At 39.7% G+C, this 24,205-nt stretch overlaps 1 protein-coding gene across 1 annotated transcript; it reads left to right on the top strand.

Moving 5' to 3' along the window:
* Window positions 1-3,203: 3,203 nt before the first annotated feature.
* On the top strand, window positions 3,204-4,235 carry LOC149071514 (uncharacterized protein F54H12.2-like). The gene has a single exon (XM_089247989.1). The coding sequence runs from the start codon at window positions 3,204-3,206 to the stop codon at window positions 4,233-4,235; it is 1,032 nt and encodes a 343-aa protein (XP_089104115.1).
* Window positions 4,236-24,205: the final 19,970 nt, after the last annotated feature.

The raw sequence follows: 24,205 nt of genomic DNA, 5'->3' as shown, positions 1-24,205 counted from the left end.
ATATCAGCACTGTTCTCAAGAAGAAAGGTCTGAGAGATGATGAAAAAGCGAAACAGTATTTGCAGGTATTGCAAAGGTACCTAGCACTCGCCGAAAATGTGGATACTAAAATTTTAGGGGAAAAGAAAGAAGATATAAGACCCGATTTTGAGAACATGATCATACGAAAAGTCGCTCCGAGTCAGAAGAAAAGAGCTAGAGAACTGGTTGACACCATGAAAATGAACAATAGACAGCTGTTTTGGAATGAGGATGGCGAACTTGTTCAAGATGGCGTTGTTGTCCCGGGAACAAATATCGTGGAACTAACACGACATAATCTGCGAAAGAAGAAATTTGGAAAAGTACCTAGAGGAAACGAAGCATTTAAAAATTCTGTTGAACAAATTATGTCTTCTCAATGGTTAAGCTTGTAACTATAATACAATAAAAATGTGAAAATTTAGAAAACTTGTGTTTCTTTTTTCTGGTATATATATTCTCACACGATATAATTATACTCTCATTTGCTAATGAACAGAGCTAAGAAACGGGTGTGTTTTAGCGATAACGTATCAATATTCGTAGTTGGAGGCGAGGATAGAAGAGGGTTTTGGCTCGAGGATGCGATAAGATTTAGGAAAAGAATATCCGATTTTGAAAAAATATGGAGAAATATACAAGTCCCTTCGAACCGGCAAGTTTTGGCGGAATCAACGCGTTTCACAGGCGACAGAGAGAAGTCGGTAAAAACGTAACTTTGAAAGATGTCAAAGAAATATTGCAGGGTAACGAAGCATATACTTTGCACAAGCCATCGAGGAAGAATTTTCAGAGGAATCGAGTGATAGTGGGAGGTATAAACGAACAATTTCAAGCCGATTTGGTAGACATGCAGGCTCTGAAGAAGGAAAACAAAGGCATCAAGTACTTACTTACTTGTATCGATGTTTTATCAAAGTTCGCTTGGGCCATACCCTTGAAAGATAAAACCGGAAAAGAAGTTACCGAAGCGTTCAGAAAAATTTTCAGAGGCCGCGTATGCAAGTATTTGCAGACTGATAAAGGTACAGAGTTCAAAAATAAAACTCTGCAAGTTTATCTAAAATCGATGAATATCACACATTTTTCAACAGAGAGCGAGAAAAAAGCCTCTGTCGTCGAGAGATTCAACAGAACTCTAAAACAGAAAATGTTTAAATATTTCACACATAATAATACGCACAAATACATAGACGTATTAAGCGATCTGTTACATAGTTACAACAACACGTGGCACCGCAGTATAAAGACTAAACCCGTTCTTGTTACCGAAGAGAATCAATCGGTCGTTTGGAATGAACTGTATAAGGATATCTTGAAACCCGTCAAGACAAAATTCAAGTTTGACATTGGAGACACGGTCCGCATAAGTCGCGTCAAAATGGTTTTCGAGAAAGGATATGAACATAATTGGACTCGAGAGATTTTCACTATTAAAGAGAGACTCGAGCGCTTACCTCCAGTGTACAGGATAAGCGACTCTGACGGTGAGATTGTCCAGGGTACTTTTTACGAATCTGAATTGCAGAAGGTGAAGCCGAGCGAATATTATCAAGTAGAAAAAATTCTAAAAAGACGCAAATTGAGAGGTAGAATGGAGTATTACGTAAAATTTAAAGGTTACGACAGCAAGTTCAACGCATGGGTGAGTCATCTCAAGCGTATATAAGTGACAGTGTTTGCGCATTTATCAGTCATTCAACAAGATGTCGTTCTATGTAACACTCCCCAGCGACAGTTCAGGATCATACTATCCTGAAAACACTATATCCCATTTTGTCACAAGACTGCCATTTCCAATAAGCTTGACTGGTGAATGGGAGTGTGCACTTTCGGAGATTGTTTATTCTCACACGTGGTACAACATAACCGAAAAAAATAATCTGTTCGGATTCGATCTGGGTGATGACAAACTACATGGAAGAAACGTTCCAGTCGGATATTACGAGACAGTTCCCGATCTCTTGAACGGTATGAAGATACCGTCTTTAAGAAACAAAATAGTGTTTAATTACAATGAAAACACGAGAAAAGTGAAAATAACTCTAAAAGATGGTGCAAAACTTTTGTTAAAAACTGGCATTGCGGAGCTGCTGGGATTTGAACCATTGCTGATCGAAGAAACTACCGAAAGTCCTTACGTTGCTGACACAAACGTGTTTTTTCCAGTTTTGTACGTCTATTCAGATATCGTGCAGCCTCAGGTTGTGGGAGATGTGCAAGCTCCACTACTGAGAGTCGTTCGCGTGAAAGGAAAAGATAACGAGGTTATAAGCTCTCATTATGATAGACCTCACTATCTCCCTATTGCTCGAAAAGAATTCCAGACTATAGAGATAGAAATTCGAGACAGTTCGGGAAATCACATACCTTTCAGTAGAGGAAAATCGATTCTGATTCTTCACTTCCGCATGAGACAACTCTTATAAAAACACCGGTCTTATCGACCTATTATCATTTACGAACTAGATACGAAAGATGAAGGTTCCATACCATTGTTGCACTGAACAGTTTGAAGACTATTATGTCCAACAAGCCGGCCAAGGTCTGCCGTATTATTCGGGCGTTGTAATGCAGAGAGGATATGGACTAGGAAACATATTCGGCAGTCTTTTTAGAGTAGCCTTACCTTTTCTAAAAAAAGGAGCTAAAACTGTTGGCAAACAGATTTTACGCTCCGGCGCTGATATTGTTGATGACGTAATGAAAGGGGAAAACGTCAAAAAAGCAGCGAAAAGAAGAATGGGTGAAGCTGGAAAGATACTGACGGAGAAAGCAGTGGCCAAGACTCGGTCCATGTTTGGAGCGGGACATAAAAGGAAACGCAAGAAGGTGAAACGCATCATTTTAGCCAAACGACCCAGCGTGAACACACACGATATTTTCGATCCGTGATGGCTTTTCTCTTGAAGGATTCTCCTCAACTGGCAAAATCTGAACTCAACCTTTTCACTCTACCTGGAACGCAGACTACCATAGAAAGTGGAAAATGGGTTACCTATTACCCAATTTCAAACGTCTCCGATGGTGGCCCACTGGAATTTAACATTGGCGGAAGTGGTGACGAGTATCTGGATCTCTCTCAAACGTTAATTCATGTGAGAGCTAAGGTCGTGAAAGGCGATGGAACTTTTCTGGATAAATAGAGTAAAGTCGCCCCTGTGAACCTATTCTTGCAATCCATGTTTTCCCAAGTTGATGTTTCCCTGAATGACCGTCTGATATCATCTTCCAGTAACACGTACCCCTACCGAGCTATGATAGAAAAACTCCTGAATCACGGAAACGAAAGCAAAACCAGCCAACTGACTACAGAACTCTTTTACAAAGACACTGCCGGAAAAATGAGTGATGTGGACCCGAAGTCAGAGGATCCCAACGAAGGTCTAATACAACGAGCAGCGTTCATCGAAGAAAGTAAGACCGTCGACATGATGGGTACTATTCACGGAGACATATTTTGTCAACAGCGACTCCTACTGAATCTTGTCTCTCTAAGAATAAAAATAATAAGTAGCAAGCCGGAATTCTGTCTCCTTTCACCAGACAAAGATGCAAACTTCAAAGTCATTCTCCGTGACGCCTGTTTATACATAAGACATGTCAAAGTGTCTCCTGGTGTGCTTGTGGGACATGCGAAAGCTCTGAGCCATACTCCAGCCAAGTATCCGATAGACAGAGTAATATGTAAAGTTTACTCGCTACATCAGGGTAGCATGTCGTGGGTTCAAGACAGTGTCGTCGTTGGACAATTACCCAAGAGAGTGGTAGTCGCTTTAGTAGACAACGACGCTTTTTCGGGATCGTATAGCAAATCGCCGTTCGAGTTTAAACATTACGATCTTAACTTCATAGCCGCGTATACTGACGGACAGCCAGTACCTTTCAAGCCTCTAGAGCCCCAATATGATCAAGGATTATATGTCAGAGCGTATCATAGTTTGTTTTTAGGGACTGAAAAAGCCTGTCAAGACAGGGGTATAGACATCTCTCGAAGTGAGTTCCCATTGGGGTACGCTATCTACGCCTTTGATCTCAGCGCCGATCTCTGCCAAGGTGATCATTTCAATCTGATCAGGCACGGCAACCTACGACTGGGAACAAAGTTTAAAGCCCCGCTTGTCCAACCAGTCTCTGTCATTGTCTACCTGGAGTTCGACAACGTCGTAGAAATAAATCAGGCACGAAACATCCTCCATGATTTCAGCAGTTAAAATATGTATTCGTCTCAAATAAAAACAATTTTAGAGCGGGAAACACCATATTTCATCGGCGTGTTTCCATGTGACATGTTACCTGTGCATATTCAAACTTATCCGGCGTCTTTAGTTGTGAACGCAGATAAGCATACAGAACCTGGTTCTCACTGGATGGCAATCAACATTCCGGATAAGAACACCTTGGAATTTTTCGATTCTTACGGACAGAAATCAGAGACTTACGGAAAAGAAATTGCATCATTTACAAGAAGATATAAAAACATTTTATGGAACTGGACTCCTCTACAATCACATACCTCCAATGTATGTGGACAGTATGCTGTGTTCTTCGTGATACAGAGAAGTAGAAATGTAAGTTTAGAAAGTATTGTTAAGAAACTAAACAGAAAAGGAAATGATTTTGCTGTTTATCAGTATGTGAAAAAACATTTTGCTGTACGAATGTTTTTCAAAAAGTAATAAAGAGATTTTGCCGATACATTTTGTTGTCTTTTATTTCTGTCGTTTGAAGTTTTTTTTATTAAAATGTTATGTGAATAATCTTCACGCGTAGTAAAATGAAACACAACTAGTTCATTCGGTACAAATATTTATTCATATCAAGATATCGATTGCATGCTCGATAAGTTTATACATCTGTCTGGAATTTAAATTTATTCCTTTTATCGTCGGTGTGTAATTGACAAAAACACGAATATCATAAATTGTATTACATCTCGTGAAAAAAACACCATCACCAAGAGATTCGGAACGGGAACAGTTTCCTCTAAATTTAAAGCTTGGGTCGTCGTACGCAGTCAATGCAAGGCTAGATAAAGTGATAATTATAATCACGGACACAACGATGATCCCGATTAAGGCTTTTCCGGTTTCTTCACGGCTAAAAAATTTTCTCTGGGCCGTCACAGCGATATCCGTCTCCTGTTGCATAATGGAACACTCTGTACTGAGAATGAAAAGAAAAATGACGACCGATCCCCCCCGGAAGTTTATAGTGACAAGGTACCAGTAGCCAATAGCGATAAGGCAGCAACAGCCAATAGCGATAAGACACCGGAAGTCTCTTAATCGAAAGCAGATGTCACTTAATGACCGGATGTCGGCATTCTGTAGAGATAAGCAACGGAAGTCACCTAATACACAACAGAGGTCGCTTGATAAACACCGGAAGTCGCTTAATGAACAACAGATGTCAATAAACACCGGATGTCGGCATTCTGTAGCGATAAACAGCGTAGGTCACCTAATAGACAACAGAGGTCACTTGATAAACACCGGAAGTCGCTTAATTAACAGCAGATGTCACTTAATGACCGGAAAAGAGATAAGACACCTCGTACTATATCTCAACACCGGAAGTCATTTAATTAACAACAGCTGCCACTTAACACCGGAAAAGAGATAAGACACCTCGTACTATATCTCAACACCGGAAGTCATTTAATTAACAACAGCTGCCACTTAACACCGGAAAAGAGATAAGACACCTCGTACTATATCTCAACACCGGAAGTGTGACGTCACTTCCGGTTCTATAGTGGGCCCGATACTACTCACGACAATACAGCACAATACGTGATACATTGCAATAAACAAAGGACCATAATACGCAATAAGCCATAAGCACTGCATTACAATAAGCAATAAGCCATAAGCAATGCATTACAATAAACAATAAGCCATAAGCACTGCATTACAATAAGCAATAAGCTTTAAGCACTGCATTACAATAAGCAATAAGCCATAAGCACTGCATTACAATAAGTAATAAGCCATAAGCACTGCATTACAATAAGCAATACAGCACGTAAAGCATCACAATCAGTAATGTGTGTAATCAGTAATATAGTACACCACAACAAGCAATGCAGCACAGCACCCAATGCACCACAATTTGTAATACGGCACATTATGCGATGCATCGCAATAAGCAAAGCACTATAGTACGCAATGCATCGCAATAAGCAAAGCACTATAGTACGCAATGCATCGCAATAAGCAAAGCTACTATAGTACGCAATACATCGCAATAAGCAAAGCTACTATAGTACGCAATGCATCGCAATAAGCAAAGCACTATAGTACGCAATGCACCACAATATGTATTGAAAGCTGCATACAGTACGCGATGCACTACAATATGCAATGCAACATAATGCGCAATGAAAAGCAAGTAAACAATGAGATTCTTCCTCGACTCGAAATGAAACCTGTCAATTTCCCCCATGAAGGTATCTGTCCAATACCCTACCCTGGGTACCCGGACCCCGTGTGTTGGGAGCACTGGTGATGTGTACATACCTCTGTCTGTCAGACTAAACACGACCCGGGCTCTGTCCCTTCCGGGATGTAAGCCTTTTAACCGTGTGGGCTGGATCGTGCCGGGGATGCCGGGCCGGGGCACCCACCGGGAAACCAACAGAAGGCGACCCCTCCCGACACCCCCGACCCTATCTAAGGTCCTAGCTGCAAGCGCGAAGCCTGGTTTTCAGGGTTGCCTCTCTTCTAAGGCGGCGGCAGCAGCTCCCCCTACCCCAGGCAGCCAGCCCCGGGGACGAGCCCACAAACCCGAGTGACGGCGAAGGTTGCCCCACCCAGACCCCCGAGACCCGATCCCAATAATTTTTTTTAAGAATATTTACAACATGTCACTTATGATTTGTTGCTTCGTGGCCGCCAACGCGACATGTGCCTCCACGGGGCGCGGCTTCCATATTTACATAGTATTCCGCCACGCGACAGAATCCCGTATCGGGGAGCGGTTGATGTTTTCTATCTGCGTTATTTTTGCAAAGTCTTTCCTCAGTAGAAGTCTCTATGCGGCAGCCCAGGTGTTGGCTAGGTTGCTCTGGTGAGCCCGTTGGTTCTTTGTGGTCAGCCCGGATGCTGGGCAACGACTTTTCCTATCTCACAGTCCCATTTCTGGCTGAGTGGCTTGGACGAGCCCGTCGATCTGTGTGGCCAGCCCAGGTGCTGGGCCACTTCTTCGCAGTCGCTGGCTGGTTGGGCTCGGGTGAGTCCGTCGCTTTCTTCGTGGCCAGCCCAGGTGCTGGACTTCTCCACAGTCATGTTTGTTGGCTGGATGGCCCTGGTGAGTCTGTTGGTTGTTTGTGGCCAGCCCGGATGCTGGGTCATGACTTTTCCTATCTCACAGTCCCATTTCTGGATGAGTAGCTCGGACGAGCCCGTCGATCTCTGCGGCCAGCCCAGGTGCTGGGCCATTTCTTCACCGTCGCCGGCTGGTTGGGCTCGGGTGAGCTGTACATACCCCTGGGTACATACATGCACAAAACTTGGTACCTACAGGTCAAGCAGTCCCTACAGGTCGCCACAGAGAGCAACAGGCCTACAAACAGTACAAATATGCAGTCACTACACATCACTCACTTCACTTCTGAGATATAGATGGCAGCACTGAAAAATCATACACAACACTAGCTACTCACTCAGACTGTTAGGTACACACACTTACAATTCCGGCACAACTCGCTAGGTAGTAAATTGCCTATGACGATAGACCTGAGTTGTGCTCGGGTCAAGCAGTTTCCGTTTCCAATAGTTCAGGAGTTAAACGGAAACTCGACCCGAAATCGTAACCGACTTCCGTAACACAAAAAAGAGATCACGATTTCGTCTGAGCATGTGAAAGCCGTCCCGACATTCATGTATGCGAGATTACACGTCCAACTAATCTCAAGCCTTGGCTTACAATAAGTATGTATGTATTCATCTGATGTTTCGGATTTCGAATCGAAATTTAAATCTGAAATTTAAACTCGGACTAATTATCCACTGAATAGCGATGTAATGTGATTTGTGGACGTTCCCCCCAGCGACGAATGAGACCGGAGATGGCTTCTCCACTGTAACTCGTACGGCCAATTACATTCTCTAAACTTTTATCGAAAGTCTTTTGATACACAAAATAAAATAAGAAAACCTATATATAAAATGGGAAGAGGCGATTGATGATAATCCAACAAAATCGCTCATAAAAAAAAAAACAAAAAAAACTTCAGTTTTTCCCGTTTTTTCATAAAAAAAAAAACGCCATCACTGACGCCGATAATAGCTCTTAAAAATCTGAACATCGATTTAGATTTATTTATCTTATTTTTTGGAAAACTAGCGATTTTCATTTAGAAACAATCAAGAAAAGAGAACTTGTGAAATCCTTTTGCTATTATTTTTATTAATTTTTTTACTTTTTCCAGAAAAATTTCTCCCAATTTATCTCTTTCTCCTACGCTTTTTTGAGATGAAATTCTCTTTATCGGATTTTTGTTTTTTTGTTCTCATTTTTATGAAATCTCTCGAATTATATTTCATGAATAAATGTATAATATGTAGTTGGCACTATTTTTAGATCAGAGCGTGGGATGATCAGCCTTTCACATTTCGTCATCACCGCCGTGAAAGACAGGAAATTTTCCGTCAAATTCTCTCAAGCGATTTTCATTAAATTTACACGTGTGATTATGGTGTCGAGAGTATAACGTTTATACGTACATCTCGACATGTGTACTCAGAGGGGGAAGAAAAGCAAGGAAATCTAATCAAATATCCGGAAAAGAATGGGGGGAAAAAGACCTTTTACCAAATTTTCGGATAAAGTCAAAATTAAGATTAAATTTTTTACGATGTTTGGGAGTTTGTAGGGAAATTTAGATGCGATGTTATTGTGTTTTTAAATTTCTAAAGAGATTTTAGATGTTAAAAGCGTTACATTGATTTGACGGCTATACATTGCCAAAATAGTCATTACATACGTTTTCCTACTGATGAAAGTGATTTTTTTTTTAATTTACAAATTGTCCATTCACCGTAAAGCACCGTTCTTCATCAGTAGGTCCGAGGACCGCTGAAAGTCCATGGGGATTTCCTACCGGGTCCGAGAAGCATTTCGACCGGTTCAGGGTAGCCACTACATAATTTTAGAATGAATATAATATACAGTCGAATCCCGTTATAATGAACTCCAAGAGACCGGAATAAATCACTTCGTTATAACGAAATTTTGTTTTTTAAGGAATTCCAGGTTTATGCTTTGTTCCTGTGTAAGCTTATCTGGAGGGGATTAGAGAAGTTTTCGTTGGAATGATATTTTCGCTATAACGGTATTCGTTGAAATGATATTTCCGCTATAACGGTATTCGTTGAAATGATATTTCCGCTATAACAGTATTCGTTGAAATGATATTTCCGCTATAACGGTATTCGTTGAAATGATATTTCCGCTATAACGGTATTCGTTGAAATGATATTTTCGCTATAACGGTATTCGTTGAAATGATATTTTCGCTATAACGGTATTCATTGAAATGATATTTTCGCTATAACGGTATTCGTTGAAATGATATTTTCGCTATAACGGTATTCATTGAAATGATATTTTCGCTATAACGGTATTCGTTAATACGGGATTCGACTGTAGTATATGTATCTGTTTCTACTGCTGCGTTCTCCGTCATCAAATTTGAACATTATTCGACTATTCATGTACTTTTCTGCTGATCACTTTCCCCCTGTTTGTGCAATTTTTTGCCGGTGTCTCAAATAGTTATTTATTTATTTTCTGCCAGTCTGCAATTATTTCTACTACAGTCGAATCCCGTTATAGCGAACTCCAAGAGACGGGAAAAAAATCACTTCGTTACAACGAAATTTCGTTATAAAGGAATTCCAAGGTGTTCCATTGTTCCTATGTAAACTTATCCGATGTATTAGAAAAGTGTTCGTTAAAGCGAGATTTTCGCTATAACGGTATTCGTTAAAACGGGATTCGACTGTATTTATGTATAATTAACGCAGGTCCGCAAATTATTTCTCCTCGCACGTGCGAGACTCACACAAAAATCTCTTCTTAATCATTGACCAGATACATCAGAAATCATCGAACCCCCTTGTGAATTGTCCTTTCTTCTAATTTTCACCAGCTGCAAAAGTAAAGGGTGGTTAAAGAACATGTTCCGTAGAGAAATCAATTTTTACAAGATGCTTGGGATTTCCATTGGGGGCCGTTCAAGTATTACGTCATCATCGATGGGGGGGGGGAAATGTGGAAAAAAATGTCCGTGCTCTGGAAATGTGCCACTGATCACTTAAATAATCCGCGAATGTGCCGCGGGTAATGTGAGTGATGTACAACCGCACTGGGGGCCAGTTAAGTGATCTAAAACTACGTCACAAGTCACTCAAGGGATCTCTAAATGTGTCACGGATCGCTTAAGTGTTCTGGAACTCTGTCTCGGGTCATTTAAGTGATCTGAAAATATGCCACGGGCCGCTTAAATATTTTGGAATTGTACCACTCGACACTTAAGCGATCTGTAAATGTGCCGCTTAGTTCATTTTTACAAAATTACGTTTGAAGAGGGCAGGCCGCATCAAGTAACCCCCAGGGCCATATTTGCTCCGCGGGCCAAGGAACTTTATGTGATTTATCATTATATGGGTAAGAGGGTGGGCCGCAATGAAGTTATTAAAGATAAATTTTGAGTTCACAGCCTTCAAATAACATTGAAATTAACAGAAATTGATTATAATAACATATAAAGGTATTTTCTTCCAAAATTTCAATTTAAAAAAATTATTTTTTATGCATTAAAAAAATACATTTTTGATCTTGGGAAGGGGGCACAAGAGAGCCCCCCCCCTATGCCCCCCCCCCGTGTACGTCTCTGATCCCACCAATATGCGTTAGGTTTCATAGGGGCAGAGCTGATGACGAAATTTTGCTGACAAGGGAAGGGGGGGGGGGGGGTCAAAAATGGCTAAAAATTTTCTTACGTAATACTTGAACAACCCCTTGCTGAAATAAACAAAGTTTTAAGAAGACGAGATATCTCGTCAATGCCAGCGAGAGGGTTAAAAAAAATTGTGATTTTTTTTTTTTTACGCGGATTAGTGATAATGCACATACCGGTTGAAAATGAGAACAGAAACAAATTTTGAAACTGAAATTTTCCTGTGATTTGACTTCAGATCTGAAAACCTAACCTTCCCGAGCCTGAAAATCAAATTTAATGACCCTGAATTCAAAGTCTTATTCCTAAGTATAGGCGATGTTATTCGGACAATCGTTCCCAGAACCGAGGGCATCAGATATTCCACGTTGCCAAAATATTTACTTTATTCCCGGCGAAGACTCGGAAGCATTTATTTATGAGCAAACTCCATTCCAAGGAACACAAATCCGAGTTTTTTCTCTGCAAAATAACCGATCCTTTCTTTTCAGAATCCAAGGAGAAACGAAAACTATCTCCTATAAACATCCAAAGGCAGCAATCGGAATGTCTGCGTGTGTGATATGTTTATATATAGATATATCCTTTTTCACTAGGAATACTGGGAGTAGGTCAATAATCTCTGAGGGTGACTGACTCTTCCCCCCTGAAGTCTGTGGGAGTATTATGCACATTGCTCCTAGGTCTTAGCGGGTGGGGGGGGGGAGTTTTATATGTGTATGTGTTCGAGACGTTGGTGGGTGATGCGCGTGTGTGTTTACTGGATTCAGGAGTCAGGAATCACGAATGATTTCTTCCTGAGGTCGTCAGGAAAAGCAATTACATCTTCTTCTTCTTCCACGTCCTGGCACAGCACAATTCTTCCCGACGTACGAATGTTTGAGTTACAGATGAAATGAATTCTTCTAAGACTTATTTCTTGTCTTCCTTATACTTGGTTTTGTTTGTTTCCCACGATCTGGAATAAGTCATAAACGAGATGGATGATGGAATACAAAGACTTTATTATGTATATATATATGCGTACACGGCAAAGTGACAGCTGCAATGATGTGAGCCATTGAAATATGGTGGTTGAAAAGAAAACGAAACAAAAAACAGTAATCGTAAATGATTCAAGTCCATTGATTGGTCATCTTTTCTTACAAAAACAATGCCTTAAAACTGAAATAAATTTTGAAAAAATTGTACGTTTTTAGAACTAAACAAGTTGTTTACCGCAGGGATCAATTCTAGGGCCAATGCATTTTCTTATTAACATAAACGACTTTTGTAAACTTGAACTAAATGGAAAATTAGTATGTTTTGCCGATGATACGGTTCTCTACGTTTCTCATCAATAGTAACATATAAAATCTGTGCCTGGGGAGGTGCATACTACACTAATACTTACCATACATTAATTACGTAATAAATGCAATGAAATTAAATTCTTAGGCCGGGATTACACTGTAAAAGTTGAATAAAAGTACTTTTATAAAACTTGAAAAATGCTACCAATAAGATTATTGGTTACATTCTAGAAAATGCAACCGATGATCTTATTTGTAGCGTTTTTTTAAGTTTTATAAAAGGACGTTTATCAAATTTTTTATAGTGTATATAGTATATATATAATCCCGGCCTTAGTAACAAATAATCTCTCTAACCCAGTGGTTCTCAACCGGTGCTCCGCGGAGCCCTTGAAGCTCCTTGTGCACTCTCCAGGGGATCCACGGCCACTCGAGGAAAATAAAAAAAAACAGTAAAATTGAAAAAAAAAATTATGATTATTTTTAAATAGTAAAAATAAATCTTTGAAGAATAATTAAAAAATTGGCCTACGGGGCTCCACCATAGAATTTTTTTACTTGAAAAGGGCTCCGCGAGTCAAAAAAGGTTGAGAACCGCTGCTCTAACTAAAACCGAATTGAGTAGTAAATGATGGATGGTTGATATAAAGAATCAAAATAGAGCATCACCTAAACTAAGAAATGAATATCAAGTGCCCCATTGATTGGCCATCTTTCCCGACAAAAGCAATGCCTCGAAACTAGCTTTCATTTCTGTTATTTTCCAGTATTTTATTTCTCAATTTTCAAGATTTAAGCACAAACTTAACAATTTCACTACAACATTGCTGGAGTCCCTGTGCTCTATTATTTTCTTTATCTTCAATGGTTCTCTACAGAGCATGCAAATTACTCCAAGAGCTCGCTAGAGTATTGGCTCACAATCTAGAGCTATATACAGTATAGGGTGTCCTGTAATTGCCAATGCGGCCGTTATTTCATAAACCGTCCGTCGTAGTTTCAATTTCTTAAATTCTCAAAAAGCGTTCAAAAAATTACCCTGTACCAGTTTTTAGAGTGAGAATGCAGTGTGGGTAACAATAAAAAAAAAAATCAAAATTTTCATATGGTTCCCTCCCGTCCTCTAACTTCGAATAAGAAAGTTGTTGCTCTGTATCACCCGAGGCTATCATAAAAAAAATCCCATGCTTCTAAATGCAATATTTCCCAAGATATTGGAATTCGAAGATTGGAGTTATGTTCCAGCAAAATACAGACCACATATGGCCACACTAGACATACAAGTTTCTGGCGCTCGAGCTACAGAAATACCGCATATCTGGCCCGCGTACTGAAAACTTTACGCGCCCCCACTGTCCTAGAACGTGCAAACTACTGCAGGCTTTTTCCTAGAACGTTAACATTACTCAAAGGGTTTCTTAGAATACGAATATTACTTCAAGGAGTTCCCTAGATGAAGGATATTGCTTCAGGGGTTTTCTACCAGGAGAAGGATTGCTCCGAGAGGTGGGGGCGGGGGTACCTAGAATATAAATTTTACTGCAGAGGTGTTTTTTCTAGAACGAGGATATTACTCCACCCAAGTGTCCCCCAGAACGTGGATATCATTTCAGGGGTTTCCTAGACAGTAGATAACACTTTGGGGTATCTGGAACGTGAATACCACTTCGGGGGGGGGGGGTATCTAGAACGTGGATAATAACTTCAGGATGTATCTAGAACGGGAATACAAATTTAGGGGTTCCTAGAACGGGAATATAACGTCGGGAGTTTTCTAGAATGTGAATATCCTTTCTGCAGTTCCCTAGAACTTGAATATTATTTTATAGAGGTTTTCTAGAACGTAAATATTACTTTAAGAGTTTCCAAGAACACGGATTTTACTTCATAGGTTTTTTAGAACGTGAACACTTCATTAGTTTCAAGAACCTGGATATTCAAGACTTCAAGAAATTCAATATAAGAAAAGTAACACTCATGTTACTTTTCATAAAAGAAGCCTTATGCCTGTTTTTTTGTTTCTTTATCCTCAGGGTATTTCTAGAGAATGAATATTACTAAAGGGATTTCCTAGAATGGGATTCAGAGGTTTCATAGAGCATGGGGGAAAATAAGGAGTTTCCTCAAAGAACGCTGATATTACCCTACCGTAAATGTTAATTCATGGGATTTCCTACAATATGGATATTATTGCAAAGATCAAAGAAAAAGAAAATTCAAAGAGTAGAAATGAGTTATATATATTAATTTTTGACTCTGTTTTCAATCTCGGGCAAAGTTATTCTATTGAAACGTTATTGCGAGAGTTCCGTATAAGGAGAAGAGCTAAAAGTACGACCTGTACGCGTATATAATACACTTGATTTATTCCAAGATACACAACAAAAATGTCAATATAACATAAGCCTAATTAACATAATTTTACACATACAAACCAATACACCGGAGCTTGTTTTCTCCATCAATACATTCCCAACGCAACATCTTCGGACAAAATGAAAAAATAATTGGATTTTCTTTTTCCACCGTCATAATAAGCGTTATACCCGCGCCTCGAAGGCACGTATCAGCTTTTATAAATTAATTATATTTCACTGACATGGTGACATACCGACAAATAAGACCGAAAACCAATGAGCAAAAAATAAAAACCAAGGAAAAATTCTATTTACTTGAAGGTAGAAGAAATGGTCTTGTTTCCTCTTCGCTTTTACTAGTTGACTGCGGCTAAAAAGAAACAAATACATACAAAAGATGACTAAAAAAAAGAATTGTAGGAGGAGGAGGACGAAACAACAACAACACTAAAGAAGATTGGGTCTCAGAAGAAAGGAACCGTATGTCATTCCCTGAAGACTGTTAAAGGGCAATGCCATCCTCATTAATTAAAACGCCGCCTGTTAGTCGGTCCCAAATAACCTCCTCCTCCTCCTCCTCCTCCCGAAACCTCCTCGCGAACAACATCATCTTCGAGTGCTGGTGGCACTCCAGAAAGGGAACCACCCTCTCTCTATCTCCATCCATGTTCCTTGTAACGTTTCTCAACAGAGGATAAGAAACACGAGATTCCTAATTGGTCTTGGAAAGTGCGGTGAAGGGGGTCATAGGGAATACTTTGTTAAGTATAATATTGCTGATAGGTGGTAGTTGGAGGTTTAGGCTCTCGATGATTTCCTTAATTAATATGTAAAATTGATTTCTAGGTGCATGTAAATATTACGGAATAAAAATTTGAGCTGTTTCGAAACGTTAATTATATGAGTATTATGAAGCTTCTCTCTTTCTGAAATGTATGACCGTGTTACGGTATTCGAGCCTATCTTTTGGTTACCTTAGATTGGGAATTTTAGGGGGGATTTATATTAATATATTATTAAGGTTAAACACAACATACGTCAACTGAATTTATTTAAATGTTTCTCACTGATTGAGAAAATACGAGTTTGAGTACCCAGCGTTCCTCAACTAGGGTTAGGTTGAGGCGTAGGGTTTCCCAAAACATCCTTAGGAGTTCTGTGAGAAATTATGCAATAATAAACAGCCACAGCATAGGCAGTTTGTGGTTAAGTTCTCAGAGAACCCATAAACCAGGTGCTGGCCAGACTGGAACTTTCCATCAATCCCGTGGGCCACCAAGTTATTCTATGATATTTAAAATTCTATGATTGTACCCAGTTTCACAATGGTTTAATCTACTGTGTCCGAGTGGCATGGTGGTAAGATGTTCGTCTAATATCGTGAAGGTTGTTGTCCTGGGTTCGAACCCAAGGGAGGCTATGGATGAGATATTTTCCCTAACGAAAACTCGAGGCGACCTCCGATAGACAGCGCCTTCAATTCCAACCCATCTCACTGATTGCAATATATAGCGATATGGCCAGAGTTGGTGTTTGGTGAAGTAGATTTAATCTACAGTACAGCGATATAAGTTTGCACGTACAAACGAATACGCGAAATCATGTTTTCTCCATCACCCATCAATATCCACCGCAACATCTTCAGACAAAATCGAAAAGTAATTGGATTTTCTTTTTCCACCGTCATAATGACCGTTATACCCGTGCCTCGAAGGAACGTATTATCTTTTATAAATTAATTATATTTCACTTACATGGCAACATACCGACAAAATAAGACCGAAAACCAATGGGAAAAACAAAATCCAAGGAAAAATTCTATTTACTCTTGAAGGTAGAAGAAATGGTCTTGTTTCCTCTTCGCTTTTACTAGTTGACTGCGGCTAAAAAGAAACAAAAATATACAAAAGATGACTAAAAAAGAATTGTAGCAGGAGGAGGAAACAACAACAACACTAAAGAAGATTGGGTCTCAGAAGAAAGGAACCGTATGTCATTGCCTGAAGACTGTTAAAGGGCAATGCCATCCTCATTAATTAAAACGCCGCCTGTTAGTCGGTCCCGAATAACCTCCTCCTCCTCCTCCCGAAACCTCCTCGCGAACAACATCATCTTCGAGTGCTGGTGGCACTCCAGAAAGGGAACCACCCTCTCTCTATCTCCATCCATGTTCCTTGTAACGTTTCCTCAACAGAGGAGAAGAAACACGAGATTCCTAATTGGTCTTGGAAAGTGCGGTGAAAGGGCATAGGAAATACTTTGTTAAGCATAATATTGGTGGTGGTGGCGGCTGGAGGTTTATAGGCTCTCGCTCTCGATGATTTCCCTTAATTAATATGTAAAATCAATTCCGAGGTGCATGTAAATATTACGAAATAAAAATTCGAGCTGTTTCGAATTGTCAATTATATGGGTATTATGAAGATTCTCTGAAAGGTACGATCATGTTACGGTGTTCGAGCCTACCTTTTAGTTAGTACCTTAGATTGGAATTTTAAAGGAGTTTTCAACGCGGGGGAATTTATGAATATTATAATGGTTTAACACAACCTATGTTAATTTAATTAATTTTAATTTTCCTAACTGATTGGCACGAGAATATTCGATTGATGTAAGGGGTGAACAATTTTAGCACAATTTTATCAGTCAACGGACTGAATATGCGGTCTTTCGAGCCGGAAACTTCTATATACGGGGTGACGACCATATGACCGGCATTTTACGGGACATTCTTGTAATTTTGGCCGTCCCAACTTTTTTAAGTAAAATTTTCCGGTTTTTACCGTATTTTCAACGAGGCTTGCTTGAATTTTTATTCTTTGCTGAGAGAAATCAAGAATAAATTTCGTTTTCTTGACTTATAAATTAAATTATGATTGGTAATTAATTACGACTCTATCATTATTATATAATGGTCACATAAATATGTTCATGTCATATTTGTCAAACATACACGGTTTTTTTTTTGGTGGATTATATTTTAATACATTGCAGTAGTCTACATTTTTCCGTCATTGGCCATTTTTCATAATTTTATCATCATTTGGGCATTTTAAAAAACTTCTGACAATATCTTTGGCTATAATTGACAACTTTACTCTTCTTTGACAATCTTTTTGTCGGTCACTGGTGATGCTTTGAGTATGAATGAAGTATGGTCAGTCTAAGTATTTTTATCAGGGCACGTGTATATTGGTCAGTTGTAATTTATTGCTACTTTTCTAACATAATACCTTCCGCGAACAGGATGGGACCCCCCCCCCCCGATGGTCCACATGGCTCCCACTTACTGCAGCAGGGGTCCCCAGGTTAGGATCGTCACCGGCCCCGATCAGATTTTCCACTACCCCATTATAGTGCATTTATAATGTGAAAAATAAACCTGTCAGCCTCATCCATGTGGAGGGCATGGTGTACCGCATTTGGTCCGCGGCAGAAAGTTCTACACCCCTTGAGTTATAGTAATCCAGCGTGCCGCTGTGGTGGTCGAGTGGACACAGTGACGGACTCCCATCGCGAGGATCCGGGTTCAAACCCCACCCTCACTGCAGTTGGTTTCCTGCGGTTCCCAACTTCGAATCTCCCCTTAAAAAAAGAGGTCTCGCCACAGCGAACAGCAGGCCTACAACGGTATAATTATTCATTCATTGCACTTGAATCACTATGAGCTGCTTACGTCTCTTCATCGAGACAGAGCGGTGGCCATGATCTGGTTGGGGGTATTAAATGCGCAGCATTATTGGCCAATCTCGAAAGCATTCCAATTAGGGGTCATTCAAGTATTACGTCAGCATCGATGGATGTTCCCGGATGGCTGACTTTTGATGGCAAAGGGTGGAGGGGGGGGGGTTGAATGATGCTTATATACGTCATCAACCACCACCCTTTATAGAAATATGAGGTATTGTTAATGTACCTCTGTCTTACCAGCACCTACTAGAGATAGAAGGCTTCTGCACTATTCGCCATGAACGTCATTCAGACTACCTAGAAAGTTTGCCACATTTTGAAATACAGCATCCTATTTCGTTTCTTCTTATTTTGGCTTAGAATCTTCCTGATTTGCTCACAAATACCGCATAGTGATTAGATGCAGGGGCATAGAAATCGCAAATTCTGAGCCCGATAATTTCTTTTCCGCACAACGATGATACTGGCACGAGCAGGGAATTTTTTCCTGAATATTCTGAGGGAAAATGGATTACTTTTTTTGCTGACGTCACAAGGAGACTGGGAGGCCTCCTATCTCTAGGACGTGCTAACCTTACTCGGTGTGCCAAAAAACAGGAAAAACCTTTTCCAAGTTTGTGGGCACCTGAACTAACATTCTCCCTATTGATAAGTCCTCTACAGAGCCACTTGAGTGATCTATAAATGTTCCGTGGATCCTTCAAGTAATCTGGGAATTTGTCCGAGTCGCTCAAGTGCTCTAGAAATGTGTTGTGGGCCACTTAAGTACTCTGGAACTGTACCGCGCGTCACTTAAGTGATCCGGGAATGTACGCGGATCACCTAAATTATCTGGGATTGTGCCGCAGGTAACGTAAGTGATGTAGAACTGCATTGGGAGGGGCCGCTAAAGTGCACTAAAACTGTGCCACACGTCAATCAAGGTATCTTTAAATCTGAAACAGATCGCTTAAGGATTCTGGAACTGTTCGCGGATCACCTAAGTGATCTTTGTTTGAATTTTCTCCCTTTCGATGGTGCTCCGTACGAACTGGATGAAGAAGTTAAGAAACTATTTGTATGTGATAGTCGAGTGTGTACGTGTACAAGAGGCGTGTTAATAAAAGGCAATATAATTTACAACCTATGCTGTACTGGAGTCAGTACATGTCAAATTAATTGAGATCATTTTAGAAAATATGAATTCGACAATTTGTGGTTTACTTATCACAGGAATTTGGAATTTATAGAGCTATGTCCGAAGGAGGTGAAGTATCAAAATTCAAGAACGCATTTCATATCCAATTACAGAATCTAACTGTCAATTATCTGAATAAATAAGTGTGGAATCCTGCACCTAATGCTTACAACAGAGTATAGATATATATTCATTCTAATGAATTGCATGATTAAATTATATAAGATTACATGTGGATACAAGATTAAATGCGATAGATATGGATAAAGCGTTCAGTATATTTTTATTTTGCTGCACTTGTAATTGTTTGATGACTGAGGGTTTCGTTGTGGAAAAGCATGGTGTTGCGCAGCACATAATTGGTCTAATGACTGACTTGTACATATTGGGTTTTGTTTTCGAGGCTAAGTGCAGAGCGTGTGTAACAGACTCTGTTTATATAGAAGTCCTACAGCCTTGCCAGCTTATACTTTTGCCTTATGATTCTCGCTGGATGTCATCAGAGTAAAAAATTATTATTAAATAAATAAAAAATTGTCATCTGTGATGATACTATAAAAGTATTGGTGAAGCACGTTTTGGGATAAGAATATATATATATAGGTTCAATTTCGATTGCATTCAATTTTTTTTTTCGTCTTTAAACATAAATGTTTAAATTTTTCAGAAGTAGATGGCGCTAGCATATTCTCAGTCCATATTGGGTTTAGTGATAATTCCAGGATTTAACGAAATGAAGTTTCGACGTAAAGGTACTGACAGTGGCGTATTTACAGGGGTGGGGGACGCTTAGCAGTCTATAGCCTAGGGCGGCAATTTCAGAGGGGTGGAAAATTTGTCGGCTCGTTGTTGTCGTTTTCGAAAGCTGTTGTAACGATTTAAGATCATAGATGGCGCTGTGGCAGATTCAGAGGATGAACCAGAAGATTCTGCAACTGCGTACTACAAAGAAAATTGCCCAGGAGACTATCACAGACTTGAAAAAATGATTGAATGTGCTGCTGGTATGAAATTTTTTCGTTTTAGTAATTGTGGAAAAAAAAAGGGGGGTTCCAAAAAAAGAACTTGATCAATTCTGTGTATTATATATATATAAATTTAAGACAAACGAAAATAGAATGTCAAAAATTCATTTTCTGTTATGCTCATCGGTTAACCTGAAATTCGGTTAGCGGGAAAAAATTCTGATCTTGAGTTTCAAGTTAACGAGATTATACTGTGTGAAAGAAAGTTAAAAATATAAAAGTGAAAATATGGGAATGTCTCGTAAAATAGAGCTTATATGAGTCAACCAGGGGAACGGGCGTCTTCAAAATGGACACGATGCTCATATCCGAGAATGATGTCACTCCCCGCTATCCATACAAAGGTTTTTAACAGCTGGCTGATGCGAAGATATGTTTTGGAAAGAGAAAAAATTCGACTGCTCTTGCGCGGGGAATCGAATAAGCGTCCTTTCACTTTCCGGGTGAGCGCCCTAGACCACTAGACTACTACTAATACTACTTAACCGAATATGCACCTCGTACACATTCCTCTACGGAATTTCTAATGAATCGGAAACGAACAGAGGCAACGAATTTCTCAATCTTTCCTTGGAGCTCGTGTGCACTGAACGGGACCGTACATGGACGGTTCGATTCTCCGCCGGGGAAGCTGAATTTTCTCTCTTTACAAAATATATCTTCGCCAGCCAGCTGTTAAAAACCTTTGTATGGATAGTGGAGAGTGACATCATCCTCGGATGAGTCGCCATCTGGTGGCATTGTCAGCAATTGTGAGCTCTAGCCTGTGTTCGGTCCGACCGTCTATGTACGGTCCCGTTCAGTGCACACGAGCTCCAAGGAAAGATTGAAGTATTCGTTGCCTCTGTAGTCTAGTGGTCTAGGGCGTTCACCCGGAAAGTGGGATAACGTGGGTTCGATTCTCCGCAGGGGCGGTTGAATTTTCTCTCTTTCCAAAATATATCTTCGCATCTGTTAAAAACCTTTGTACGATGCCTTTATTTGGAGGGTTGAGAAGTGATGTGTAAGTCCAGATTTGGTTGGTGTGTAATTAGGGCCGTATTCACCGACATGGTTCAAACTGTAGTCACAATTTTTGGATATGAGATCAACATAGATTGGTTAAAAACCTGAATTTAGCCAATTCGTGTGGACGTCTTATCAAAAAATTGTGACTATAGTTTAAACCATGTCGGTGAATACCGCCCTCAGTCACGTAAAATAACTAAGAATTTTGATATTCACTTAGAAATGAAGTGGTGCAAGTTGAAGCATATGAAATAGCCTACAGATGGCAACAATATAATTTTACTGACACAATAATTGCTAGTAATTTCAAATGCAAATTTCTTTGCCTTGAAAATTTTTTCAAAATGACATACACCATTTCATTTCTCAACTACCCCCCCCCCCCCACCATTTATCGGGAACTGCGTTTTTTTTTTAAATTTCTCTTCAATTTTAGATGATCGTATTCAAATTATAATTAACACATTCATATTTAATACAGCAATTATTTGTGAATTTCATTTTTTGGCCACCATGTTTGGCAATTTTTCTGCTGTAACTTCCGAGCTGGTATTTGTACGTGTCGGAACATAAACAGATTTTTTTTGCTTTTTCATCGAGGGTATTTTTCTTTTTGAGCGGATTATTTAGCAATTTATATTGATATCGAGACAGATTATAATTGCAGATGGTATGCAGATTATTCTAAGACAAACCATAATCTTCTTTTTTTCTTATACTGATATTTATGAATTTCCGAAAAGAGGAATGTCGAGGAGAAAATTCGACAAAGAAATTCCCGTTGTTCTTTTCGAGCGACAGCTGCCGATGTGACGTGTCGATGAATAATTCGTAATTAAAAAACGAGTTAATTATCTCTTACCAGTATATTTCTTGGATTACATTTAACATTTAATATTGAAGAGAATTCCCAATGACACTTGACATTCCAACATTGTTTCAATAATCTGATATTATATGGATGAAAAATTAATATCGGGACATGAAACTGGAGTATTTTCATGATAATCTTGCTTTTTTTAAGAGGTCCTCATACTCCCCATTAACATGACGAAAAACGATGCTCTAGAGCAGGCATCTTCAATCGGTTGCTTGCGAGCACCACGGTTCCCCGTGGTACCCACAGTGCTCGATACGCGTGTCCTATTTTGTGCTCACGAGCACTTGATCAACCGTTGCAATTAAACACTTTGTACAAATTGCATTCAAGGATTCAAATCAGCTTGAATCCATGCATTGAAATCATCTTGAATCCATGCATTGAAATCATCTTGAATCCATGCATTGAAATCATCTTGAATCCATGCATTGAAATCATCTTGAATCCATGCATTGAAATCATCTTGAATCCATGCATTGAAATCATCTTGAATCCATGCATTGAAATCATCTTGAATCCATGCATAGTTTCCCAACCTTTTTTGTCCCATCGCCTCCCTCTTTAGAATTTTTTTTTCTCCCTCCGCTCCCCCAACGCAATCTAACCCATAGGATCCTTTATTATACCCGTCGCTTCTACCGTCCCCCCTGAAACATTCCGTCGCCCCCTCGGGGGCGTTAACGCTCAAGTTGGGAATCACTGGTCTAGACCATAGTTTCCCAAACTTTTTGTTCTATCGCCCCCTTCTTCAGAAATATTTTCTCTCATCACTCCCAACTCAAACAAACCCCCATAAGATCCTATGTTGTACCCGTCGTTTTATCGTCCCCTTGGAATTTTCCATCTCTCCCCCAGGGGGGCGATATTGCTCACTTTGGGAAACATATTATCATAAAAAAAATACTATTTAACGATCGATTTATTTCAAATTTTTTATACATATAGTTCCGGATAATGTCTCTCACATGCACTCGAGATGGCAAAGCAGGAATAAAAATTTCAAGGATAACACAGATTTTACAGAACAGCTATTTACATGTATTCATAAGAAGCGATTTGACGAAACACGCTAAACAGAGACAGAGCGGCTTCTCTCACATACAAGAGGAGATCTCGCATTGTTTAAAAACACAACGAAACTCCTCATAGTTCCGCACTGTTGGCACTACGATAGTTCCTTGATTCCCGTTGCTGTCAATGGACGATGTCGCCTGTCTGGTATATGTTATATATACGGTCGAATCCCGTTATAACGAACGCCAAGAGACCAGTGGAATCACTTCGTTAAAACGAAATTTCGTTATAAAGGAATTCCAAGTTACCTTAACATTGTTCCCATGTAAACTTATTTGGGGGATTGAAAAAGTGTTCGTTAAAACGAGATTTTCGCTATAACGGTATTCGTTAAAACGGGATTCGACTGTATATGAGTGTTTTTATATGTTTGTATATATATGTTTATATATCTGTTTATATATATATATATGTATGTATCTGCAGTTATTTGTAGGACCCTTCGTGGCCTGCTGGCGACGTGCGTATGGGGCCGTTCAAGTATTACGTCATCATCGATGGGGGGGGGGGTTCCCGATTTGCTGACTTTTGATGACAAGGGGGGAGGGGGGTTTGGATAATGCTTACGTCGTCAACCACCCTTTATGAAAATATGAGTTAGGATTCAGAGGGGCAGAGCTGATGACGAAATTTTGCTGACAGAGGGGGGGGGGCAGCGTTTTGCTGACTTTTGCTGACAAGGGGGAGGGGTCAAAAATGGCTAAAAATTTGCTTA

The sequence above is a fragment of the Pholcus phalangioides genome, unplaced genomic scaffold, assembly GCF_987345545.1.
Source record: "Pholcus phalangioides strain wild (caught in Gottingen) unplaced genomic scaffold, Ppha-v1.0 ptg000018l_1, whole genome shotgun sequence".
Taxonomy (NCBI): Eukaryota; Metazoa; Arthropoda; class Arachnida; order Araneae; family Pholcidae; genus Pholcus; species Pholcus phalangioides.
Note: the sequence above shows the minus strand (reverse complement) of the source record. Positions and strands in the feature narration are given on the sequence as shown.